Below are 17,567 nucleotides of genomic sequence, written 5' to 3'. Positions count from 1 at the left end.
CGGTTGGGCCACCAGCTGGCCCAGCCCAAGGGAGGTAAGCCACCCGCTGGGCCCCACACACGCCAGCTACCTTCCCAGCGCCCGCCACTGCCCCGCTAACCTCACTTTGGCCACCGCCCATTCGATGCGGCAGCAGGCAGGCCCAGGCGCTCCTGGGCGGCCCTCCCACCCCTGGTCCTCTTTTACTTACATTTAGTAGTTGCTCAGCATGGAGGGGTGGAAACTTCCAGAAAGCTTGCCTTAGCTGCAGACAACTTGCAGCAACGTTTGCCGACTGGGACTTTTGGCGGGCTCAGCAGGGCAGAGACAGCCTGGACAATTCCTATTGACTTTTGAAAGCCAATAGAATTAGACTCTATTCAAGAGAGTCTATTCTATTGGCGTTCAAAAGCCAATAGAATAAGAGGGAGTAGCACAGCTCATGAAAAAGGGGAAAAAAAACAAAACAAAAAAAATGCCGGACTGCGTTTCATAAGGATTCTATGAGGAAAAACTCCAGGACTTTGGCGACCCCTGTGAAATGGTCGTTCGGCCCCAAAAGGGGTCACGACCCACAGGTTGAGAACCGCTGCCTTAAAGAATCTTTATTCAAGTAGCAAAACGTCGGCACGTACATAGTCCAAGCCAAAATCTGACTTCCCCTCCCCTAAGCACATAGTATCAAAGCACAATTCCCTCTTCTAACTAACAGTCATAAATCACATTCTCCAATTAGTTTGAAATGCTGGCTTTCCCACCAGTTCTTCAACCCGCCATGTCTTATCACCATAGTGGCGAACCTATGGCACATGTGCCACAGGTAGCACTCAGAGCCCTCTCTGCGGGCATGCATGTCGTTGCCCCAGTCCTAAGCTTCAGCTGGGTTTTATAAAACCTTTTCGCTTTAGGTCTCCGCTGCCATGTGCAAAAAGAAAAGGTTCAATCAATCAATCAATTTCAACTTCTTGCGGGAAAAAAAACATCTCGCAAAGTTGGAATTGATTGATTGAACTTTTTAGTCCCACCCAGTCTGCCATTACCACCATAACCATGCCCACCCAATTGGCCACACCCACCCAATTGGCCACACCCACCCGGCCCCCGACGATACATAAGTGGGTTTTGGGTTGCAGTTTGGGCACTCGGTCTCTAAAAGGTTCGTCATCACTGTCTTATCATCTCTTATTACAAAAAACCTTGGTTCCCACCCTTATACAGTATTGTTATGTCTAACTAAACTCACAAGCACATTCCTCCTCCTCCCCCCAGTATCATCTAATTCTAACTCTAAGAGTAAAATATAAAATAGAGGAAAATGGCTGCATCTCCATATGTTGTCAAAGCAAGAACATTCGATGTTAGCAGCATTGACACAATTCCAGTAACCGTTCTTTATATGTTTTAGCCTTCAGTCCCCTATCATCGTTGTTGCTCTTCTCTGCACTCTTTCTAGAGTCTCAAGATCTTTTTTATATGCAATACTCCAAGTGTAGTCTTATCAAGGTTATAAACTTTGGGTCTTTTCCTCCCTGCCTTCCCTTCCATAAAAAATGTCACTGTTCTCTTCATAGCATTGAGATTGGAAGACATCTGCTCCTTAATATATAAAGAATTGGTCTAACGTGAGAACTCCCTTGCAACTTTAGTTCTTATAGCCTCTTTTGAAGCTGTGCACAGTCTGGATGTAGGCATGCAAGCATCAGTCCATCAAATAAACTCTACATTTGGTAACTTGTTTTGAATCAGTGTAGTGGGACTAACCTCTAGAGAAATCATTGTTATCTGTACTGCTGGTGGAAATGCGGTGTGCTTATTCCTAAGGGTACTTGAGGCACGTAACAATCTTCTTTTCCTCCTAGAGTTTCTTTGAAGGCTGGGATGCTTCAAAGAAGAAAGAAAAGACCAAAGGGAGACAGGATCACATGCCTACCTGTAAGTGTTTGAGACAAAAACCTTTTCTTAAAAAAAGAAACAAAGAAAAATCAATATCCTTCCTTTCATTCTAAGAGAGCTGAAATGCCCTGAAACTCTCCAGAGTTTGCACAGTATGGATTAGGGTTGGGTCTGTCTTACTTTGATCTTGGTCTCTCAAATTCACAGCAGGTAGATTTTGATCCAGTACTGATTCCATTTGCAAAAGCAATCACGTAAAAATATTAAAGTGAGGGTGGGGTAGGATGGGGTGCCTATTTCTCAGTAGCCATCACTGCTTTCATTTAGGGAACAAATTTGTCAGAGGAAAGGAGCATATTAAAAAAACCCTACATCATGGACATTCCAAGTGATTTGATAAGAGCCATTATATATCTAGAAATAATAATAGCAGGAGAAGGGTTCAAAAGATTGTATAGGTAGTTTTCAACTTACAACCATTCCTTTAGTGACCATTCTAAACTACGACAGCACTGAAAAGAAATCACTTAGGGCAGGGGTTCCCAACTGGGGGCATGAGACGATATTCCAGGGGGTGTGAAAACTTGGGTTTAGAAATTTCAAAATTATAATATATATGTATAATTTCTTGGTGTTATTTAGAACTTTTGTAAGGGGGTGCAAGAATATATCAGAAGCATTCTAGGGGTGTGGGGTATAGAAAAGAAATCACATAGGGTCATTTTTTACACTTACCATTTCAGCCTCCCCATGGTCATGTGATCAAAACTCATATTCTTGGCAACTAGCACGTATTTATGATGGTTGCAATGTGGACATATGATCCCCTTTTATGACCTTCTGACAAGCAAACTTAATGGGGAAGCCAGATTCACTTAACAACTGTCAGAATCCAATTATATTTCATTTCTAGTTATCGACTATGGAAAACCCCATTTCTGCCCTCTCTGGATTCTGTCATACTACGAAGGGGAAGGGGGATGAGCAAAGGGGTTTTATGTCTCTCACTTCCTTCATTAAAACTTCAAAGGGACTGGATGTGGATCTCACCCAGAGGACAGACTATAACAATATGGCCCATCAGCTTTCATCTACTACTCTCTGAAGTCTCCCTTCTGCCGGTTGAGAGGAAAAGGGGGTGGAAATGTGACGCCTGGGATTGTCGCTGGAAGGACGGTGGGGTGGGGGCTGCTTGGGAACACTTAAAACCTTGAATGGTAGGGTTTGGGCCCCAGATCCTGTCTAGAACGCCTGCAACCATCTTATCTTAATAAAGATGCTTGTTGGAAGAGATATTCCAAGAGTTCTGTCTCCTTAAGATGTAGAGTGGGGTGGGTTCTTACATTAGACAGGATCTGCAAAATTAGTCCACCTGGAAGGGAGAACCTTGCTGGGGGACTTTGCAAAAATTACCATGTCAGATGATGGAGCAGAGAAGGGAGAAAACTCCCCGGAAAGGGAGCCGCTGCCCCGACTGAAACCCTGCCAGATGTCGGGATCTGAGAGGTCAGATTCCTCAGGAGAAGAGGTGGTGGAGACACGTAACCACAAACCTCGGTGGTCAATGGCCGTTGGAAAGAAAGTCGAGTGGGAAAAAAAATCAAGAAAGGTGACCCTGAGACGGGGGGCCAACCAACCAGAATGGAAGCAGGAGATGGGGAAATCCCTGTATGCAAGTGAAGAGGAAGAGAGCTGGGCACCGTACTTGGGCTGGATCCTAGAGAAAGCTATTGACCTGATGAAGAGAACCCTCAGCTTCCTAGGAGAGGAGAATTCTGAGCCCCACGGCCGCACCAGCTCCTGGAGCTGCACCTGGAGAAACACCGAGGGGGATGTGGAACCTGCAGCCCCGGGGATGTCTGCTGATCCAGTAGTCCCCACTCCCCGCCAACCCGCAGATGACAACCTGGATGGAAGACACTACCACCGACAACAAAGGCACCAATCCATTCAAAGACTCCCGCCGCTGGACGTGAGATTCAAGGGGGAGCCGACACGCTTGGGGTTTTTCCTAACCCAAGTCCTCAGCTACATGGAGGAATACGGGCAGCACATCCCCAGCGACAAAGGCCGTATCCGGATCGTGCAATCTGCACTGGACGGGTAGGCCGCAGATTGGGTGGTGAACTTGCACGACTCCAATGCCCCAGAGCTCAACGACTTCAACTGTTTCATGTCCTCTCTGAGAAGGCGATTTGAGGACCCCCTGGCTGATTGCAAAGCCCGCGAAAGGATAAAAACAATGAGGCAAGGCAAACGCCCGGTAGCCGAATACACACAAGAATTCCAGGCCATTGCCAGCAAACTGAACTGGCCAGAAGACATCCTCCTTAGCCACTTCAAAGACGGGCTAAACTACGACCTATATGATGCTTGCCTGCCCCAAGGGGACCCACACCAACTTGATAAATGGTACGTTCTGGCAGAGGAAGCAGAGATCGACCTACTGAAGAGGCACCACCGAGGAAAACAATGGAGCCGCTCACCGCCTGAGTTGACACATGAACCAGTGAAACCATCGGCTATGGCCAAGAAGCAAATGGGGTGTTTCAAGTGCGGGAGAGAGGGGCATTGGGCTGTAGAATGCCGCTCAAAAGCCCCCCAGCACAACCCAGACAGATCACCGGCCAGCAAATCCGGGAAGTCTCCAGCTAAGCCAAAAGAACCTGCCATGAGAGTGATGGAGGCTGTGGAACCTCCTACCTCTGTCCATCATGGGGAAGGAACTCCAGCCTACACCGCAGGGCCAGTGGATGCCTCAGACAACAGCTCGGAGGGCAAACCCCTGGTAAGTGGACCCACCGCACCCATCCTCAAGACAGTGACTATATTAATTCCCCCCATGCCCGAAGCTGTGAAGGTGAAAGCCTTAATAGACTCTGGCTGTACCCGCTGCCTCATTAGCCCGGCGCTAGTGGGGAATCTGGGCATTCCATCGAGGAGACTGGAACAACCAATCTCATTTGGCCAGTTAGATGGGTCCATAGCAGGGGGGGTGCCAGGTACCCTAGCCACTTTACCAATACACCTCTCCCTGGGCAAACATGAGGAAGACATAACATTTGTAGTGACCCCAGGCATGGAATGCCGGATGATCCTAGGGATGGAATGGTTAAAGAAATGGAACCCCTGGGTGAATTGGAGGATGGCAGAAATCACTTTCCCAAAAGGGGACCCTATAGACGTAAAACCCCAAGGGGAGCTACCAAAATTAAGAACGGAAAAAGCATCCATGGGAGGGGAAAAGGGACTACCAGAAATACCAGAGGAATACAGAGATCTTGCTGAAGTTTTCAGTGAGGAGAGGGCGGATGAGCTCCCCCCCCCACCGACCCACAGACTGTGCCTTTGAATTCAAGCCTGGGGCAAAACTCCTGAAACCCAGGCTATACTCCATGAGCCCAAAGGAGAAGGAGGAAATGGAAAGATTCATAAAGAAAAACCTAGAAAGGGGGTTCATTGAGCCAGCCAAGCCTAAAGTGGCCGCCCCGGTCCTCTTTAGAGAGAAGAAGGATGGCTCTTTACGCTTATGCGTTTATTATAGGTCCCTGAATACAATCAGTGAAAGCAACCTATACCCCCTACCCCTCATGAAGGACATGTTGTCACACCTCTCGAAAGGGATTTTTTTTTACTAAACTAGACCTAAGGGAAGCTTACTATCGCGTGAGAATTAAGGAAGGGGATGAATAGAAAACTGCATTTAACTGCCCAATGGGGTGCTACCAATTCAAAGTCTTGCCATTTGGATTACAAGGGGGGCCCACAGTTTTTATGCAATTAATCAATGACGTTCTAAGGGAGCACCTATTTAAGGGGGTCCTGGTTTACTTAGACGACATTCTTATCTTCACTGAATCAAAAGAGGAACATGTCAACCTAGTCAGAGTGGTTGTAAAGAAATTGCGAGCCGCCCACCTATATGCCAAACTCTCAAAATGCGAATTCCACCAGGAAAGGATAGACTACCTAGGTTATCGTATATCCCCACAAGACATTGAAATGGACCCAGAGAAGGTCAGAGCAGTATTAGAATGGGCACCACCCCGCACAAGAAAGCAACTGCAAAGTTTCCTAGGCGTCGCAAACTTTTCCCGCCAATTCATCCCCTCATTTGCCCAGATAGCCCTGCCCCTCATGAACTTACTAAAAACAGAGGGAGCAGCCTCAGTAAAACCCAGCCAGCCACTAACATGGACAATGGAGTGCCAAGCGGCGTTTGAAAGATTAAAGAAACTTTTTTCTGCTGAACTAGTACTGAGGCACCCAGACATGGACACGCCCTTCGTAATACAGGCGGATGCAAGTGATGTGGCAGTGGGGGCTGTACTATTACAAGAAAACAATGAAGGGGTATTGCAACCCTGTGCGTATACATCCAAGAAACTCACCGAAATGGAACAGCGCTTGCCCGTGTGGGAGAAAGAGGCATACGGGATACGTTGGTCATTACTCACATGGCGCCAGTTCCTTGAAGGCAACAAAATCCCTTTCCAGGTGTGGACAGACCACAAAAATTTGGAAGCCTTGAAAACACCCAGAAAGCTCAACCCCAAGCAAGCCCGCTGGTCCCAACATTTTCACCAACTCCACTTTACGCTCAAGCACTTGCCGGGGGGGGGAGAACTTCTTGGCAGATGCACTATCTCGCATGCCCCAATATAACAGCACGCGAGCCACCGACTCTAAACTGATGATGGTAGAATCACAACTGGCAGCGCCAGTAACCACCAGAAACCAAGCTAAATTAAAACCACAGCTGGGCAGCCAAACCGGAATTGAATTCCGGAAAAGTTTGGAAACAGATGAATGGTTCCAGAAAAATAAAAAATGTGTGCACAATGAAATACGGGCTGCCTTGGGTGGGGGAAAAGTTATATATACCAACAACCCAAAGAGTCACATTCATACAGCTTTGCCATGACACAAAATCAGCAGGGCATTTTGGATTTGTAAAAACATTACACTTAATTAAACAGCAATTTTGGTGGCCATCCATGAAAAAGGACATAGAAAGTTACGTGGCCAGCTGCCCAAAGTGTGCAACTGCAAAGAGGTTGCAAGGGAAATCACCCAGACTGTTACAAACAGTGGCAAATCCCTCAGCCCCCTGGAGGGAAATAGCCATGGATTTTATAGTGGAATTACCAGAAAGCAATGGGAATACTGTTGTCTGGACAGTCACAGACTTGTTTTCCAAACAGGTGCACTTCATCCCTTGCCAAAAGATTCCCACCGCAAAAGCCTTAGTGAAACTTTTCATCCAGCATATTTACAGATTGCATGGGGCACCCCAACGCATCATATCTGATAGGGGAGTGCAATTTACATCTGCATTTTGGAAGGAATTTTTATCCCTCTTAGGGACCACTCAGGGACTGACATCTAGCCATCACCCGCAGGGGAATGGTCAAGCAGAAAATTCGAACTCAGTACTTGAGCAATATTTAAGATGCTTTCTTAATTTCCAGCAGTCTGATTGGATGGACCTACTCCCTTTCGCAGAAGTTGTCTACAATAATGCAGTCCACTCCAGCATAGGTTACACTCCTTTTCAAATAGCTACCGGTCAAAGTTTCAACCCCATGCCAGAACTAACCCCAAACGAACCGGCAATCCCATCACTGAAAGAATGGATGGAACAATTACAAAACACCTGGCCAATAGTTAGAAAAGCACTAGATGAAGCTAGGCAGGCATACAAAGCACAAGCCGATAAAAAAAAAGGGTTGAGCCTACACCATTCATTATAGGAGAAATGGTGTACTTATCTACAAAATACCTAAAATCCCTACAACCTTGTAAAAAACTTGGACCAAAATATATAGGGCCTTTTCCAATTAAAAGAATCATAAACCCAGTAATAGTAGAATTAGCATTACCCAAAAATCTCAGGCAAATACACCCATTTTTTCATTGCAGTTTGCTGAAAAGAGAGCATCTGTCACCTTTACGGCCAAAAATCCCCCACCACCACCTCCAATCATGGTGGAGGGCGAACAACACTTCGAGATAAAGGAAATCTTAGATTCTAGGAGATTTCATGGAGCAACTCAGTACCTAGTAGCTTGGAAACACCTCCCTGCCTCACAAAACGAGTGGGTCCATAAACGTCATGTCAGAGCCCCGAAGCTATTAAAGAAGTTTCATACAGAGTATCCTAACAAGCCAAACTAACTTTTATACCTGTTTTGTTTTCTTTTCAGGTGGATCTCTCTTATTTTTAAGGGGGCAGGATGTCAGAATCCAATTATATTTCATTTCTAGTTATCGACTATGGAAAACCCCATTTCTGCCCTCTCTGGATTCTGTCATACTACGAAGGGGAAGGGGGATGAGCAAAGGGGTTTTATGTCTCTCACTTCCTTCATTAAAACTTCAAAGGGACTGGATGTGGATCTCACCCAGAGGACAGACCATAACAATATGGCCCATCAGCTTTCATCTACTACTCTCTGAAGTCTCCCTTCTGCCAGTTGAGAGGAAAAGGGGGTGGAAATGTGATGCCTGGGATTGTCGCTGGAAGGATGGTGGGGTGGGGGCTGCTTGGGAACACTTAAAACCTTGAATGGTAGGGTTTGGGCCCCAGATCCTGTCTAGAATGCCTGCAACCATCTTATCTTAATAAAGATGCTTGTTGGAAGAGATATTCCAAGAGTTCTGTCTCCTTAAGATGTAGAGTGGGGTGGGTCCTTACAACAACGATGTTACTAACTTAACAGCTGCGGTAATTTACTTAAAACTTATGGCATGAAAAGTCATAATGTGGGGCAAAAGTTTGAAATAACACCAACAAATTATACATATATACTATAATTTTGAAATTTCTAAACCCAAGTTTTCACACCCCCTGGAATATCGTTTCACTTAGTTTAGCAACAAAAGTTTTGGGCTCAATTGTGATCATACATCAAGGACTAGCTATAGATAGTTGATTTTTTTTACAGACAAAGTGGTAATAACAATAATGCACACTTCATATTTGCTCTGATCCCAAATTCCAGCTGAACAAATGCATCTTGGTCAGGGGTAGGCAACCTTGGCTCTTTTATGACTCGTGGACTTCAACTCCCACAAATCCTGAGCCAGCATGGCTCAGCTTGGAAACTCTCCCTTTTCCCTCAGCATGACTGGCTCAGGAATTCTGGGAGTTGGTCCACAAGTCATAAAAGAGTCAAGGTTGCCTACCCCTGATCTTGGTCCTCAGTACGTCCACACACTTGCCCTGGTGTTCCTTAAGCTGCATTTCTCCTCTTATTTTATTTCACTGTATTTTGAATGAAAAAGAAGGCTAGAATCTGCAAAGGAAAAGGCTAACCTCAACTATAAACTTTTTACCCCAGCAATTATTCTGTGTTTCTCATCTGTCCTGGAGGCGTTCCTATGAAAAAAAAATTAATGGAGAGGGAAAGATTTGCATTCCACATCTGTCTTGTTATGAAAAATGCAATGGAGATTTGAGATAGAAGATCCATATCTCTACTGTATATGAGCTGCAAAAATCCAGACAAACACTAAAGAGCAGCAAAGAGTTAGATATTCATTTATAGAATTTTCTGACCTACACTCTTGCTCTGGGTCTTCAATGTGTTAAATTGACATGACTTGGATAGCATGTCACCTTGAGAGGGAAAGGGGCTGAAATGATACTGGCATCTTAATTCCTACAGGGCTTGAGGGCTTGATTTCATTTGGAGTTTTAAGTCATTGTTGATTAACTATATTGGGATTCACTAATGGATGAAGTAAAACATCCCTTCAGAGAATGAGCTGGCCTGGAGCATGATAAGATTCCACTGTGCAACAAGCCATCATTATGATCTCTTTTAAATAGGACATCTTCTTTGTGGGTGCAGGTGGCTGAAGTCCCAGATTTCATTAAATCATAGAGTAGCTTGCCTGAACCTAGTCACTATGCATTCTAAGCCATGGTTTTATATGTTAGGATGTTGTGCCTCAGATAATACAACTCTGTTAAAGCAAATCAAGTCTTAGCATGGTGTAACTCAGCTTGTGCAAGACAAAAAGAGACATCAAATGATGATAATGTTTGGTATTCAGTGCATTAAAAAAAAAGTTCAAATGAGTAACCTGGAATATCCTCTCTCTGGGAACTGGAAGGATGAATGCAATTTATTGTGAATTTCTGCTATAAAATATCTCCTCCAGCAGCTGCTTTTTCTTTGCTACACTAGCTATTTTTATTGCTCCTAATTATAGCTGTCTATCTGCTGTTTTCCAAATTGAAATTCCATGTTATCGCAGAGACAAAAAATGAGAGCAAAATTGTTCAAAACAGATTAGGCAAAGCCAAGCACCAATTTTACTCCACTCCCTAGCCAGCTTTTCTGGAAGGAAGGGCTAAAGGGAGCACATTGGCTGTTGACCTAATAACACAGGGGGCATTTGTCTTTCTGCTGTGTGCAGGACAAAACTGCACATCTCATTTTGACACTGCCCTTTTCTTCCATTCTGCCACAGTAATGGTGCAGACTGGTGTCATCCGATCTCTCTCTGGGTGGGAGTATTTATTCTTGGGGACATATGCTGCATCGCATCTCAGTTTGTGTTGCCCTAACAGGGAAGCATATGGGTTTTGCAGAACATATTAGTGGGTGAGAGAGAGAGAGAAATACTTCAGGATGAGAAAAGCTGGCTGAAGGAGTGTAACTGTAAGATCTGACTCTCAGCAGAAGGTACATTGCAGGAGAGGAGAAGCAAAAACATCCTCTTGTCATCTATACTCTGCCTGTGAGTCCAAGTGTGAGTGTTAGCTCAGAAGAGGCATTCCCTCCCACATCTGAGGGGTCATTATGAAGCCTCTTAAGAGGAATCCTTAGCATTTACAGGTTCAATGACTGATGCAACCCTCCTCCAATTGGAGATCCTTATGTTGCCAAATGTGACACCATTCAAAGATAAGAAGCCATCAGCTGGCTGGGAGGATCCTTCAAATTCTTCAGAAATATTAAGGTCCCTCTCAAAATATTCTTAGTGCTAAGGGAAGGACTTAGTGCTAAGGGAAGTGAATGATGATGATGATGATGATACCAAGAATGATATACAACTCAATAAAAATAAAGTATATAATCCTAGATCAGATTATAGTTCAAATGTCAAGGTAACATGTTTTTACTTGCTATCTAAGCCTTGATAAGATGGAAGCCAAGTGTTGTATCCTGGAAGAGTATTTGTGGTGGAATGTAGTCTGGATTCCAGGGGGGGGAGTTGCATTCCAGAGGATCAAATTTAGATAATTTGGGTCAAGATAGCTCCTTCCCATAAGTTCTCAGAGTATGTCTTTAAAGATAGAAATAGTTGCTTTAATTTGGCAAGATATCTGCCTATATTTGAGGAACAATAAAGTACACTGTTTAGAAGTAAAAAGTCTGTGCCTTTCTTGTTTTTTTTTTAAGCCTGACAGATATCAATCTAATAAATATAATTAAAGGGATTTCTACACCAAATTGCATGGATTAAAAAGTGGCAAAGTGTGAGACTGCAAGTCAGATTAGAGTATTTTTGTAATTTTCCACAGTGGATTTTTGGAGGAATTTTTGAGTGGCAAGCCAACATTCATAAATCCTACTAGAAAATATAGAAAATGAACTTTACTGCTAGAGTCTTTGAATTCCATCTCTCCGCCTAACTAGAATTTCTAGAAATTGACTGAAGGGAGGAAGGGAAAACCATTTGAATTTGATATATGAGTTTATACAAATCTCCCAATGCTCTTCTGCCTATTCTGCCCTAATAGTTATAACTGATTTTGTTTCCAGATGACCGACACCGGGTTAAGCTCCATCCACTTCTTGGTGATCCCAATTCTGACTATATTAATGCTAACTACATTGATGTAAGTATATCAGTTCCTCCATCTTCTCTCTAGCTTTTGTTATGCATTTTTTTTGTCTTAGAAACTTACTTGTTTTGTAATGTAGAATGTTGTTTGTCTTCTGTCATACCCCAAGTCTCTGTTTCATATGCATCCTTAGAAGTTTCTCTTTTCCTATTTCTGTTCACTTTTGGAATCCTCTTTTTGTTCATTTGCACAAGAATAAAATCTTATAGGGCAGGAATAAATCAGAAGACTAAAAGTATATGCAATATATAACTAAACCATTCATTTAGTTAATGTATCATAAACATTTGATTACCTGGATGCAATCCTTTCTATTCTTTGATAGTGTTTTGCTGAACAAGTGTTAAATCCAGTCTGCTGACATCAAAGAGGGATGATGTTTTAGAAGTCCTGTTTCCAAAGGTCACATTGAGCATTCACATCTCAGATTCAAAATGCAAATAGTCAAAAGGAAACAATGTTCAAAAGTACATTTTAAATATTTCTGAATGAGTATCACAGCTTGAATCGGTTTACAGTGCTCCAGATCAGTTCAATGAGACAGTTCAATTCTTTCCTGTTGCTGCTGCTCCTTCTCTACTCATCAGTGTTGCTCTTTAATGCACCTCCTATACTAATGGGTCTAGTCTTCCTTTGCTCTTGTCTCACTAATCTGTCTGTCTCTGATTTCTTTTTCTCTCAATCCTGTGGGCTTGCTAAGATTCGGATAAACCGAGAAGTAAGTATATGTCATGTCCTTCTCTTCTTTTCCATTTCTCCTCCAATCAAGACTCTATAATTGTTCATTTTGGAATGGAGGGATTTTCCTACCCCACCCCACCCCACCACAACAGATATTATTTCAACACGGCTGTTTTTGATGGTTGATTTTATGTACTATAGTCTGAAAGGATAGGTCCTTAAGTTTGTCTTGTTCACTTGATGGTTCTCTTTTCAAAATGTCTGGCAACATTGTGCAGAAGTGGGTATCCTTTGTTGAAAGGGCAATTGCCTGAACAAAATTGTAGAGCTAAGAGACATGGGTCTAGGCCAACCAAGCACAGTGGATGAAGAAGGTGGCAAAAATAATTACCTTATAGATGAAGTAGAATGTTGGGCTTTTGAGTGGCAAACATGTCAAAACAGTCTGTAGGGCAGTTTGTATTTCATCTATCATTGTAGAGTAGAAAGCAAGCAATTTAAGTAGCTTACTTTCTTGTCTTCAAAGTTATTTGCTCTGAGCTGCTCCCTTTCCATGGCCCATTTCAGGGATCTTCCTCCAGGTCCCATTGTCATACTATAGTCTATAGCTGGGAGCCAGAAAGTGGTTAAAGCATGGAGTACGAGATCAGGACCCAAGAAACTGAAATGTTAAACAAGGTCTGGAACATGGAGAGAAAAAAAAATCAAGGACACTGGATTTCTCCAGAAATATGGTCTCAGCCCACTGATCTCTAAAATAAAGCAGGTGGTGATGCAGTCATATGCCACCTGGAACCCTGTTAGGCAGAAAAAAAGTCTGTATTTTCCCCTATTATTATTCATTCATCTCATTTAGACAATTATTTCAAAGGACGATTGGGGTAAAGTTGTGCTCAGTTTATGCACATGATTAACCCTAAATGTGGGTTAACCAAACAGAACTGATGTAGCATACTCTACTTGCCTGACCAGGTGGGATGGGGTGTTATAATGGGCAAAAATGACTCTGCAGGTAATCTGGTCCCTTGCCATTAGGGCTTTAAAGATCATAACTAGCACCTTGAATTGGCCCCAGAAACAAACCAGTACCCAATGCAGCTTGCTCAGAAGAGGTGTTACATAATATAATTAAAATAGTGAGCTTATGGTCTTCCAGTTTTTACTGAAGTTCACCTTCCAGCATCCTTTCCAGCTGGCCTAGAACAAGTGCACAGGGTCATCAGGACTTTTTGCACCTGCCAGGTTGAGTAAGTCCATCGGGCAATTACTAACATTTAGTTCCATTCTTCTATTGGAAACAAGGAAATCTAGGTGCTAAATTTGGGACATTTTTGTCCTGGTGGAACCCTGGTGTCACAGTGGTTAAAATGCAGCATTGCAGGCAAACTGTGCCTACAGTTCAATCCTGACAGGGCTCAAGGTTGACTCAGTCTTCCATCCTTCCATGGTCAGTAAAATGAGGACCCAGATTGTTGGGGGCAATTTACAAATAATGCTTATATTGTAAATAACCCAGAGAGTGCTGTAAAGTGCTATAGGGTGGTATATGTCTAAATGCTATTGCAATTTGTCCTCACTGCCTACAACAGAGGATATGTGTTGTGTATATTTGCATGATATGTATCCCTGGGCTTAAATCTAGACATTTGAAAAACTAAGCTGCTGCTCTGCCTCCTTCTTTTCCATACTTTGTAATGTAAAGATAATTGACTGATTAGTTTTACCTGTTTGGATACATTTTACTCACAATATATTACCAACAGCCTTAATTCTCATGCCATATAGGCAACAGCCTTCCACAAATATTCCACCAGACATTCAAACTGAAATGTTTGTAGTTACATTCTCGCTGTAATGACTTTCAACAACACTTAGACTTTCATTTGTACTTTTTAAAAGCCCAAATAATTGTGCACTTAAAGGTGTTCATGATCATGAAAAGTTCTGCATTTAAAAGGTAACAATTTGAAAATTAGTACAAACATTGACTAATGAAAACATTTGTGTGCTCTTGAAGTTAGTGATTCAGAAATGCTAAACCCCAAATGGTAGGCACTCTCTGCTCCATTTTTGCTTGAAGCTTCCTTAATATTTATCCAAATGCTGTCCTGTGATATGTTTTATTCTGCTCCTGTCTCTGTCTCCTAGCAAGGTATCTCCTTTTTCCATAGCAACTGAGAGCAAACAGTGGAGATCTGACTGTCTTGGCCAGATCTTACCAAGGATGGTAAAACATGGGAGATTGCAGGCCATATGGGAAATCTTAGGCTCTGCTATTAAGTCTAAGCTCTTCCTGATATGCTCTTGTTTATTTTTCCATCTTTTTCTAGCCTTTGGGCTTCTCAATTGGGAGTTAGCTATGTGCGTGCATTAAATGGCTTAGAACAGGGATCTCAAACTTAACAACTTTAAGACTTGTGGATTTCAGCTCCCAGAATTCCTCAGCCAGCCAGTCCACAAGTCTTAAAGTTGCCAAGTTTGGAGACCCCTGGCTTAGAAGAAGGGGAGTGTTCATAGCGGTTGCTCAGGGTATACAGGTAGTCCTTGACTTACAACCACAATTGGGGCCAGAATTTCTATCGCTAAGCAAGGCTAAGCGAGTCACACCTGACCTTATGACCATTTTTTAACCACAGTTAAACAGATCACTGCAGTTCAGTGAATTGTGTGGCTTGTTAAGCAAATCCAGCTTCCCCCCATTGATTGTGCTTGTTGGAATCCAGCTGGGAAGGCCGCAAAGAGCAATCACATCGCCCCGGGACACTGCAACCATCATAAATACATGCCAGTTGCCAAGTGTCCAAATTTTGATTACGTATTCCTGGAGAAATGCTGTGACAGTCATAAGTGCAAGTCACTTTTTTCAGGACCATTGTAACTTTGAACAGTTGTAAAATGAATGCTTGTAAAACGAGGACTAATTGTAGTGGCTGCTCTGTGTCATGGTGCTTCATGCAGTGTCCTTGAGCTGTGATTTATTGCAGCCTTTAACCACTCATCCCAATAGTTTTTGTGTACTGGGAAAAATGTATACATTTTCCCTAGAGATGATTTGAGGTTCAGTACCGTATATTCAAGCCCTGTGTTCAGTGGACCCCTGCATGCATGGTTGTGTTTGAAAATATTTCCATGCTTGCTAGAATAGGGGTGTGCAACTGTGGGTCAGAGATTGCATTTAGCATTCAGATGGCAGAGCAGTAGTCCCACTCGTTAAAGTGGTGAGTTGATGCAGAATAATCATTATATGCAGTATACTGTGAGTGAGATGGGCGGAATCTAATTTGATAAAAAAATAAAACATTTGGTATTGCTTCTTTCCATATAGCTAACACAATTACACTCCTACTGTGTATTTAATCATTTATTCCTCTGTCTCATTGTAAGTTGCTATTTAGTAGTAGAAACCCTGAGAGGGAAGGTTTATGCCCAGGATTTTGGGGGGTGGTTTCTTACAGAGGCTCCAGAACAGGGGTGTCAAACCGGCCACATCATGTGTCGTGGCATGACGTATCGTGACTTTTTCCCCATTGCCGGAGCTGGGGTGGGTGCGGTTTTGGCATGACGCATCTGGACTGTGGGCCGGCAGTTTGACATCCCTGCTCTAGAACCTCTGGTTACCCACCTCAGCCTAGAAAATGCTGCCATAAGAAAGATGCCCACGTTGCTTTCCTAACAGCAACCTGCATTTCCTTCCAGCTTTTCTAGGGTGAAGTTGTTGAGCTATTTATTGGATCTCAGAGCAACCCATTCTGGCTATATTAAATAGCTCTTGGCTATAACTGTGATGTGAGGAGGAAGAAGTGTCTACCTCTGTACAAAAGAGAAAGACAGATGATTGTGAAGGAACTGCTAGTGGATATATATTGGATGTGAACAGTGCAAACAATTATGAAAAATGTACATTGGAGAGGCTGTTTGGAAATACCTGTTCTGTGGTGGGACATGGAGGCTACGAATAGTACTTAGGGTAGATGAAGGACTTGGGAGGATGTTTCGGTTGAGATACATTCCTTAAACAGAAATCAAATGGAACATTATCTTCCCTGCCTGTACCCCACCTCAAAAGTGTGTAAATTTTGGAATAACTGTTGCAGAAAGGAATCAAGATGTTTCAGAGTAGAAAACCTTGGGATATACAGAAATGGATAAAACCTTCCTTCCTTCCTTCCTTCCTTCCTTCCTTCCTTCCTTCCTTCCTTCCTTCCTTCCTTCCTTCCTTCCTTCCTTCCTTCCTTCCTTCCTTCCTTCCTTTAATGCATATTTTTTTCTTTACAGGGTTACCAAAGATCTAATCATTTCATAGCCACACAAGGTAAGACCTTCATACATACTACTTGGATATGGCTTTTTATCATGCTTTCTCCTTTTCTCCCCTTTCCCATTTTTCTGCATATATGGAAAGAAGATAGCACAAGAAGATGTGCTGTATACCAAGATGTTCAAGCTTCCTCAGTGCATTACAAAAATATCCAAAACTGCTCTGAGATTATATGTTGGGTAAAATAGCCATGCAAATAGAATGCAGTATTGCGGGCAAATTCTTCCCACAGCCAGGAGTTCGATCCTGGCCGGCTCAAAGTTGATTCAGCCTTCCATCCTTTTGTGGTCAGTAAAATATGGACCCAAATTGTTGGGGACAATATGCTGACTCTGGAAACCTCTTAGAAAGTGCTGTAAAGCACTATGGGATGGTATATAAATCTAAGTGCTATTGCTAAGTGGAATTGCTAAAATAACCATGATATTTAAATAGGTTCCTGACCTTTGTCTCTGTTGCAATCTTTTCTGGATTTTCTCTGTGTTCTAGGCCCCAAACAGGAGATGATCTATGATTTCTGGCGGATGGTATGGCAGGAACACTGTTCCAGCATAGTAATGATAACAAAGCTGGTAGAAGTGGGAAGGGTAAGAGATGATTCTTGGTTTTCTCTTCACCAGTGACTTCAGATAATGCTTACCTCCTTCACGATAGACTTAACCATAATCTGTTTTATTGTTGTATGCAGGTTAAGTGTGCCAAATATTGGCCAGATGACTCAGAGATGTATGGAGACATTAAAATTACCCAGGTGAAATCAGAGACTCTGGCAGAATATGTAGTGAGGACATTCACCTTGGAAAGGGTAAGTTCTGCAAGGATATCCCATTATCT

At 43.0% G+C, this 17,567-nt stretch overlaps 1 protein-coding gene across 1 annotated transcript in view; it reads left to right on the top strand.

Moving 5' to 3' along the window:
* The window catches only part of PTPRU (protein tyrosine phosphatase receptor type U), a 335,303-nt gene that overhangs the window by 264,406 nt on the left and 53,330 nt on the right, over positions 1-17,567 (top strand). The window contains exons 20-25 of the mRNA XM_029283530.1: positions 1,839-1,911; positions 11,652-11,728; positions 12,435-12,452; positions 16,691-16,727; positions 17,223-17,320; positions 17,422-17,538. Coding sequence (XP_029139363.1) covers positions 1,839-1,911; positions 11,652-11,728; positions 12,435-12,452; positions 16,691-16,727; positions 17,223-17,320; positions 17,422-17,538 — 420 coding nt within the window. The remainder of the gene's footprint in view (positions 1-1,838; positions 1,912-11,651; positions 11,729-12,434; positions 12,453-16,690; positions 16,728-17,222; positions 17,321-17,421; positions 17,539-17,567) is intronic.

The sequence above is a fragment of the Protobothrops mucrosquamatus genome, unplaced genomic scaffold (assembly GCF_001527695.2).
Source record: "Protobothrops mucrosquamatus isolate PMUCROS unplaced genomic scaffold, P.Mucros_1.0 scaffold116, whole genome shotgun sequence".
Classification (NCBI taxonomy): domain Eukaryota; kingdom Metazoa; phylum Chordata; class Lepidosauria; order Squamata; family Viperidae; genus Protobothrops; species Protobothrops mucrosquamatus.
The sequence above is the reverse complement of the archived record's forward strand: the minus strand, read 5'-3'. Positions and strand labels throughout refer to the sequence as shown.